At 37.1% G+C, this 9,198-nt stretch overlaps 1 protein-coding gene across 1 annotated transcript; it reads right to left on the bottom strand.

Moving 5' to 3' along the window:
* Nucleotides 1–586: 586 nt before the first annotated feature.
* atl1 (atlastin GTPase 1) lies at nt 587–8,649 on the bottom strand. Its single transcript, XM_043256281.1, has 14 exons — nt 8,462–8,649; nt 6,213–6,463; nt 5,972–6,106; nt 4,996–5,100; nt 4,863–4,913; nt 4,436–4,492; nt 4,192–4,284; nt 3,965–4,103; nt 3,740–3,867; nt 2,843–2,899; nt 2,661–2,732; nt 2,156–2,587; nt 1,225–1,239; nt 587–1,094 (listed from the first exon to the last, which is right to left on the bottom strand). Exons 1-14 carry the CDS (start codon nt 8,493–8,495, stop codon nt 981–983), a joined length of 1,683 nt encoding a protein of 560 aa, XP_043112216.1. The 5' UTR covers nt 8,496–8,649; the 3' UTR covers nt 587–980.
* Between the last annotated feature and the right edge of the window lie 549 nt (nt 8,650–9,198).

Here is a 9,198-nt window from a genome sequence, read left to right as displayed (position 1 = left end):
CTGAATTCCATGGACTTCATTCTACATGAATCAAACTCATGAAGTAATAAATGTATGTCTATATGCATTTTGTTTCATTAGCTCATTTAAAATGTCTCAAATAGTGATCAATTATGAGTGACAAAGAACAGGGGCCCCATTAATAAACATGTAGAGTGATCCTTAATATGAATGTACAGCAGATTCCAGAAAGATCCTATGGTAATAAATTGTCTATATGCACAAGCATTTAGTCTTAAATAGTGATGGAATCCACTCCAACAGAATGCCCGCAGATATCCTTTTTAAAATAAGTCTTTATAGCAGTCCATAGTCATTCAAGAGAATTAGCATTGCATGCTAGCCTGATAAGAGCTAATGAAATGATATTATGAATGTCAGGCGTTCTTGGTGATTTTTTTTGAAACACACTTGGCAAATGTTCTTTTCCCACTCAAGTAGACAGGAATGGTACTCACTTGGCTGCTCTGTCATGATGACCACTGAGTGAACTAAATGTGCAGTATTTTCCGGGTTGGTGCCCCAAACATGATAGGCTGGAAGTCAAAATCTCTTAACGCTGGCCCGTGATAATGATTACAACTTGTGTTTTTAAACATGTAGTATTTTATTCCCTTATAAATAGCACTGAACTCAACGTACGACATCCATTACAAAATAAGCACAGACCGCTTTCATGTGAGTGTCAGAGAGAGAAACAGTATTTACAGTGAGGAGATGACAAAATGGTGAACTGTCAGAACTAATGCTGTGATTTTCTAACGCAGGCACAAGCAACACAGTCAGACCGAATCGTTTCAGTCTGATTCTCCACAGCGTCTGACCATGGGCCTGGGCTGTAGGTGCAAGGATGTTGCTGTGGTGGGTGATGGCGGTGATATGTTTCTGTTGTAGCGTTAAACAGTCCCGCGTCTCTTTCTCTCTCTGACTGTACGCTCCACTGTCACTGTCCACAGTGCATCTGCGTGAACTGTGTTGGGTCAGTTTTGTTTCTTGTCCTGTTCGGGCTGCTGTTGGTCAGTCTGGTGTCCAGGGAAGGCGTGATTATACAGCTGCCTGTGGTTTGCCGCTACGCTGTACAGCTTATACAGAGCCTGAGAGAGATGGACAGGGATATACGGCGTGTTAATGTGAGATGTCTTTTCATACTTGTTAGATGTTGTGAAATTATTCATTTCTAAATATGTATGTCCAGGTGTGCGTGCAGGTAGAGTAACCCCTTACCTCATTTGTGCTTCCCTAAAACAAAGAAATGAGAAATACCGTTAATCATCAGTAGCAAAATGTGAACTGTTATTTATGTATTTATCTATAGATTTTACCATTCTATCTATATTCTGGAGTTTACAGAGGGGTTTCTGTGTGTGTGTGTGTGTATATATATATATATATATATATATATATATATATATATATATATATATATATATATATATATATATATGTGTGTGTGTGTGATGTTTATTCTGACATTAAAATTTATAAAAGAATAAGGAAGAATATTACATTATATTGTTTTAAATTAGTAAAAACAGTTAATACATAAACACATTAAAGCATTTTAACATTAATTTACTTTGAAAAATGTATTCATTAATTTATTTTTTATTATACAAATTATTATTATTATTATTATTATTATTATTATTATTATTATTATTATTATTATGTATATACAGTACCATTCAACAAGTTTTTTTGTTGTACTACTGAAATAAATTTACTTTGCAATGATGCATTGAAATTGAAAAATACTAAATATTCATATATTTAGCGTCATTGTAACAATGCAATTATTAATTAACTACATGTGCTTACTATATGGGTTTGGTTTAGGGTTAATTGCATGTAATACTGAATATTATAATATATTATAATAGCAGGTACATGTAACGTAACAAGGACACCTTAAAATAAAGTGTTACCAAAAGGAATTACGGTTTACATAAAAATATTAAGCAGCACATCTGATTTTAACATTTATATTATTATTAAACTTTTCTTAAGCAACAAATGATTCCTGCAGGATCAAGTGACACTTAATACTGAATTAATGGCTACTGAAAATTTCAAACATGCATATAAATAAACCATATCCAAATACATCCTTTAAAGTTCAGTTAGTATTTATTTCCTCTTCAGCGTTGTTTTTTACCTGATCCCATAGCGCTCCAGCCACCTGGTCAATGACGGCGCCCAGTTCTCTGTATTCTCCCGAGTAGCGGATGTACGCCCAGGTGCACAGAGTGATGAGAGCAAAGCCCAGCACCATGTTGCAGATGCTGGCGATGATATCAACACCCACGAACCCCGTGATCCCCGCGGCCACGTACATGACGAAGATCACCACGAACAGCGTCGCGGGTGTTCGTGCCGCGTGGAAGATGTTCTTGGAGTCGTTGTGTTTGATGTACTGGACAAACAGCTCGTCGATCTCCGCCTCCAGCTGCATCAGGTAACGCCGGCTGAACTCCTCGCCGCCCATTTTCTTCACGCTGCGGAACAACGTCAACGCCTCCTCGCGGATGGCCAAGTGACGCGTCTGCAGCTCGCTCGGTGCGAGGAAAGGCCGATCTCCTCCGCTCACCTAAAGAGTAAAGCACATTTGATGAAGAGGAGTTGCACTTATACGACCATAAATGAGCTGGCATCACACTCACCTCCTCCATCTTCCTGTTGTAGAGATCTTTAGCTGCAGCCACCGCAGCCAGATTATTTGCTTCCGCTGTGGCCTGTGAACACAAACACACCCTAACACCGTCGTACTGTATGATGCTAATAGCTCTTAGGAGTATTTACTGTACATCTGTGGATGTGGAATGTGTGTGTTAAGAGGTCACACCTGTAACATTGACTTTGGATGTGGCAACTCCTCTCCCTGGTAAATCTTGATATATGCCTAAAATCATAAACAGCTGCTCAGTTCACTCAAGGAATTCCACAAGCTACGAACTATATATGAAAGTTAAAAATGCATCTTTGTTACCATATTCATTGCTTGCAGTGGATTTTGTAATATCAGTTGATACTGAATTCTGCATTCTAATTTCCTCTAACGATGTTAAATGTAATCTTTAGGAAATTAATTTACTTAAAATGAAAATTTCTAATTTCTAATTTACAAATTTTATTATGGTGGTACTATATATATATTATATATATATATATATATATATATATATATATATATAATATAGATACATGAATATTCAATTCACGAGCAACAGCTCTGGTGGACATTCCTGCAGTCAGCAAGCCAAATGCATGCTCCCTCAAAATTTACAACATCTGTGGCATTGTGCTGTGTAATAAAACTGCACATTTTAGAGTGGCCTTTTACTGTGGCCAGCCTGAGGCACACCTGAGCAATAATCATGCTCTCTAATCAGCATCTTGATATAGCACACCTGTGAGAAGGATGGATTATCTCGGCAAAGAAGAAGTGCTCACTAACACAGATTTAGACAGATTTGTGAACAATATTTGAGAGCAACAGACCTAGATCTTTGAATTCAGCTCATGAAAAATTTTGGCAAAAAAGTGTTGTGTATATCTATCTATATAAAATTGAGATCTCTCTCTCTCTCTCTCTCTCTCTCTCTCTCTCTCTCTCTCTCTCTCTCTATCTATATATATATATATATATATATATACATAAAGATATATATATATACACATTCCCATTGAATTCCCATTTCATTCCTAGCAGTAGCTAATGCCCTTCTAACAATACTATTACCTTGAAGTACTCCAGAAGTCCACGGCAACTGATTTTGCTTCCATTTATCTCTTTCACATCCAGGTTTTTGGGGCGTAGTAACCACGGAACAAGCACTTGCAGATTATCAATAAAGTCTTGATCGATCTCTGAAACACATGATTGATTTTTTTGTACTTCACAGTACAAGGACACCAACATAGCTTCCACATATTTGAGCTCAGTTACAGGGTGCTGTAGACATACCCCTCAATCTGCCGTCAAAGTGTGGGTTTGTGGCCACCTTGAGTCCCGGGTGTGGCATGAGGAAACAGGAGATGTTGGTGAAGCAGGAATGGATGTGTTTTCTCACGTTCTGCAGCTCCTCGTGTTGATTCTCTGAGATCTACTTATAGACACATGTTCTGGTGGTTATGATTTCAGTTTTTGTAATATGTTAGCCCTTTTGTATTTCCACATATTAACCTCCTGACCTTTAACCTTTTCTCCAGAAATTTCATTCCTCCTTCCTGTCCGTAGGGAAACTCATATGGAAAGCTCCAGTCCCGCACCAGAAAGATCATTGACTTGTGTAAAAACACATAGCAGATGAGTAGTGATGTTCGTTTATAGCAGTATAACGCATATAAAGGCATTTCATAATGAAAGTACAAGACGAAAACTGATTTTTTATATTAATAGAAGCTGTCAGCAGAAACATTAATATACAGCAAATACCTGAAATGGTTTGAGAAATGTTTCTTCCATGGCCAGTCTACCGTATTCAGTGAAAAGCTATAAAGGTCAACAAAAAACAGTATTTTTTTTTTTTTAAATAGCTATTAATTTTTAAGTTTCATAGTACAAAAACTACTCTAGATATGCTTTCAAGATACTCATTTATTGCTTTTCTGTTTAATTATCAGAAAATAATGGCTTACAAGCTTTTCAGTTTTAACCTGCACTCGTATTTAATATCATATTCATGTATTTTTATTATTTATTGATTTATATGATCTTTTTCAATTACAGGGGTTTTGGTGCACTCGTGTTTTTATACTGCTTTGTAAATATTTCTGAAATCCATCTAAATCTCATTAAACTTCGCTGACTACTACAGTTTAACAGCACAGCACTGCAAGCGGAAAAATGAATTACTCTATACCTGAAGATGCTGAAGATCATCTTCCTGAACATTCTGAGATATGTTATATACCTTGAAAAAGAAAAGATTGCATCAAGGTTCCACCGAATTGCATTGAAAATCTGATGAAAATGACAGGGGGGCTGTGGGCTACCTGCATAGAGCTGATCATAGTACTGAGAGCAAATACAGTAGCTGAGTCACGGAGAGTGGACTGGCTGTCAAAGGTCCCCTGTGTGTCCATTAGCAGCACTGCCACCTAAAGGAAAAACCGCCAAATGCATGTCTACACGTTAATGGTCCTCAGGAAATTTCCTCTGGTGTTCACAGGAGCTTTTGTTTCATTTTCACATACAGCGCCGAGTTACAGGCTCTGCTTACACAAATTTATTAGATTACAGTTTCACTCAAGTCATGAGAATGAGCATACACTGTTGTTCAGAGTCTGTATGTTTACTACTTTTATTCAACAAGGTTTCATTTGTTTTATTAAAGGTGACAGTAATTTATAATGTAATACTTAAATTGAAAATTTCAAATGCTAATTTACTAATTTTATTATGGTGTGCCATATATATACACACCATTTGCAGTCTTTAAGATTTTATAAATAAAATTTTCATGACATTTAGAAATGTCTCTTCAAAGGCTGCATTTATTTGATAAAAAATAAAATGGTAAAACAGTCGAATATTATTGTAAATGTAAAATATTTTATAACGTTTGAACTTTCTATTCATCACAGAATCCTGAAAAAATATTATAGTTTGTTGAAAAATATTTAATGCTTCTAGCATTGATAATAATAAGAAATGTATCTTGAGCAGCAAATGATCATATTAGAATGATTTCTTCATGTAACCCTAACAACTGAAGTAATGGCTGATGAAAATTAAGTTTTGCCATCACTGACATTTTAATATATATCTTAATATAGAAAACAGTTATTTTTTCATTCTAAGTCACTTTATTACTTTTTAAAATTTTATTAATTATTTTTCATATTTTGATTAAATAAATGCAGCCAAGGTGCCCATCTTTTCTTGGTGAGACTTCTTAAAAATAAATTACAGAGCCCAAACTTTGCAACAGTAGTGTAGGTAGGCATTTTAGGTGGGTTTGGTTCTTACTTTGCTACCATCTGGTTTGTCCACCAAGAAGACTTCACTCCAGATCTGAATGCCAGTGGTCTCCCGCTCAGAGCCCCCTCTCCATGAGAATCCCGTCAGTGGCTCATCTGGGTCCCCAAGCCACTTATCACTGGCCTGTACATATTACAGATTACACAAACTTCAAAACAAGCAGCAAACTAATCTGAGCGCAATGATACACGTATTTTTCCTTTAGACTATAAATGAAAGCCATTCTCACCTGGCTGTACATGTAACGCAGCATGAAGTCCATGAGGAAAGATTTACCCTTGCGGAAGGCTCCTGCCACCGAGATGGCCACCACCTCTCTGTCTCTGACCTCTTCAGCCAGCAGGATCTTACTAAGCGCTGCCTCGTCCAGCTCAAACGTGTGGTCATCTTTCACCACCAGCACCTGCACCGGACGTGCCCGTCCGTCCGTCTCCTCCTCCTCTGAGCTCCAGTCATACACGTTCTTATCCACGAAAGACCCTAAGCACAACCACATTTAAATATGTTAGTCCTGCTATTGCAATGACTGTCACAGTGGTAACTCATAACCATAGACATCCAGCAACGTAAGCAAGCCGCAGCCGACAGAGACGTCATATACCGTTAAAGCTCTTAAAGCTGCTGCTTTTAAATGTAGTGAAAAAAGTCTTTTTGTTGGTACACTGTGGTGCAGTATTATTTATATAATATATTAATATTGCAAATTGATTTTCTTTTTATATTTTTTTATACTTTTTTTTAAAAAAAGCTTTCATTTTAATATAAATTATACGTTTTGGTCATTTTAACATGTGCCTTTGTCATTTTATTATTACATATTACTATTTAGGTTTAATGTATATTTCAGTTTTAGTTTTGCTCTCAATTTGTTTTTTATTTATTTACAGTTTTATTTATTTACCAATTTTAGTGTTATTTACTAATGTGTTATTTATTAACTTATGGATATCTTGTTTTTTTTTATTTTCAAAAATCATATTTTTATGATGATATCATGTTTTATTGTTTTAGTTACCTGATTCATTTTTGTTGTTGTTGTTGTTGTTATTTTGTTAACCAAATCAAAATCACCCAACTATTATTAAAAATCTTTTTAATAGGTTTATTTAACAGTAACTCTGGTTGGGTCTGTGTGTATTTAGTGGAGCATTAATGCCACATTATGCTTTAGATAATCATCTGTTTGATTTCAATTACGGCCTAAATCAAAATCAGGAATTAGTGATAATAAGAAAAATGTTATGGATAATCACTGCAGTTGCAATGACTCAACATATTTTTTTTTCTTTTCTCAATTTAACATTCTCTTGGGGCAAATTGTGGAGTCACGGTAGGCTTAATGCAGCAGACAATCCTAATGGAGCTTTAGTGATGATCTTGACCTTTGTCATCAAGGCTAGTGTGATGTGGCTCATAGAGATGTTTTATTGGTTAAGAGGTCCAAGCAAAAAACTGGTTATCAAGCATTATACCAGCTGCTACCCTAATGGTTAATGTGTTTTTAAACATTATATGAGTATGTGAACTATTAAAATACCAGGTTGCTCTGGAGGACCTGCCCTCTAATTGATGCATTTGTCAAGCATTTCTTCAATGCAACTGAACGGTAATGGATATTGATAAAGGTTAAAAGGACCTTAGTGGGCCTAAGTCAAATTATAAGCATGTGATGAAGCTGTTCACAGCATTGCATTTAAACTTCTGCTATTGGTTAGCACCAAAGCGACACTAATACTGTCCCAACACTGTAAATTATTTACATTTAAATTAGCTTGTAGAGCTCTCCTGTTCTCTCTCTCTCTCTCTCTCTCTCTCTCTCTCTCGCTCTCTGTCATGTCATATTCACCTGGTCAGGCCTGGTTAGAGCAGCAAGCATTCATAAGGCTATCGTGTATATTACATAAACGAGCGTCTCCATACAGGCCTGTAGCAGATGTACAGAGCTCTGCTTATGTGGGTCACTGGCATCAATGCACATCACTTCACACACAGTCAGATCACTTCTGATATTAACCACCGCAATGTAGAAAAACAGTGACGTGTGAGCTAATACATTTTCCCGAGACATCGGTCTCAAAACCACAAGGACGTGACGTTAAAAATAAAGCATACTGTTGACCGGGATGTGTAAGAAACGGGTGGGTGCATTATACAAACGAGCACGAATTTGTGTTCCCACAGACATCCCGATACAGCAAATGTCACACAGCTTTTAAATATAGATGTTACAGCAGTAAAAATAGCTGTCATCACAAACACGCACAGATACAGGGCGGAACGGGGCTGTGGTCCGGACCAAATCAGCTGATTTGGACAGGGGAAAAGCATTGTTTTTGTTTGTGTTTATTTGTGCGTGTTCCTCAACACACAGACGGAGTGCCTATGCACCAGCATCCTCATAATTTACAGAATAGCACAATGACCCGTCCCTTAAGCTGTCTCGCGTCTGGGTGGTTCGGTGCGTTAAAATGGACTTACCCCAGCTGTCTCTGTCCTTTTTGTCTCGTGCCATGTCTCGCCGGGTGCTCTGTTTAGTATTCGGGTCGGTTCGGTTCTAAACAGCGATCATGAGACGAATGCGATGCTGGAAATCCGCTGCCAGTGATGGAGGCTCATTCTCATCTGAAACAAATGTGCAGCGCGCTATTGGACCGCCTAGTGGCGCTGTGGGACGCTCGGCTGGTAAACATCTATAATGTAATAACTTCACTGTAGTGGGCGGGGCTAAGACGCCCTGACGCTGTGTCTAATTGGTCAGGGTCCGTCGGTCTAAATTATAGCTCTCATATTTTAACTCTTTACTGTATTATTTCAATTCAGCATCTTTGTTGTTATCGTTATTTAGGATTAAATGATAACCCAGACCTGTGAGCACTGATTAATAAGTAGCAGAATGACAGATTTAACAATATTTGCTGTTAACGCATAGAAAATACTTATTTATAACACCATTTGCGAATAACTGTAAAGTTTGACGTTCACACGCAGTCATTAGAAATTGTAATATTCATAAGCTTTGCCATGTGCGTCTGAGAATATCCTTAAGATGGCGCTACGCGTACAATAAAAAAAGAAAATAAAGGAAAATAAAGGAAAGCAAATAATTAAGAGTTAAGGAACGAAAGGACAAATAACCCGTCTTTAACTCAAAGGCATGCTTTGTCTAGTTTGTTTAGATTTCATGGACTACGAATCATAAGCAGTGGAGAGTTGAC

This window comes from Puntigrus tetrazona, chromosome 13, assembly GCF_018831695.1.
Source record: "Puntigrus tetrazona isolate hp1 chromosome 13, ASM1883169v1, whole genome shotgun sequence".
Lineage (NCBI taxonomy): Eukaryota > Metazoa > Chordata > Actinopteri > Cypriniformes > Cyprinidae > Puntigrus > Puntigrus tetrazona.
The sequence above is the reverse complement of the archived record's forward strand: the minus strand, read 5'-3'. Positions and strand labels throughout refer to the sequence as shown.

Excerpts from the sequence above, each read along its gene's own strand:
- atl1 (XM_043256281.1), bottom strand. The coding sequence starts at position 8,495 with ATGGCACGAGACAAAAAGGACAGAGACAGCTGGG. Across the intron at positions 4,493-4,862 it reads ATGATCTTCAGCATCTTCAG|CTTTTCACTGAATACGGTAG; the intron begins GTATAGAGTAAT and ends TGACCTTTATAG. Across the intron at positions 2,733-2,842 it reads ATCCAAAGTCAATGTTACAG|GCCACAGCGGAAGCAAATAA; the intron begins GTGTGACCTCTT and ends TTGTGTTCACAG.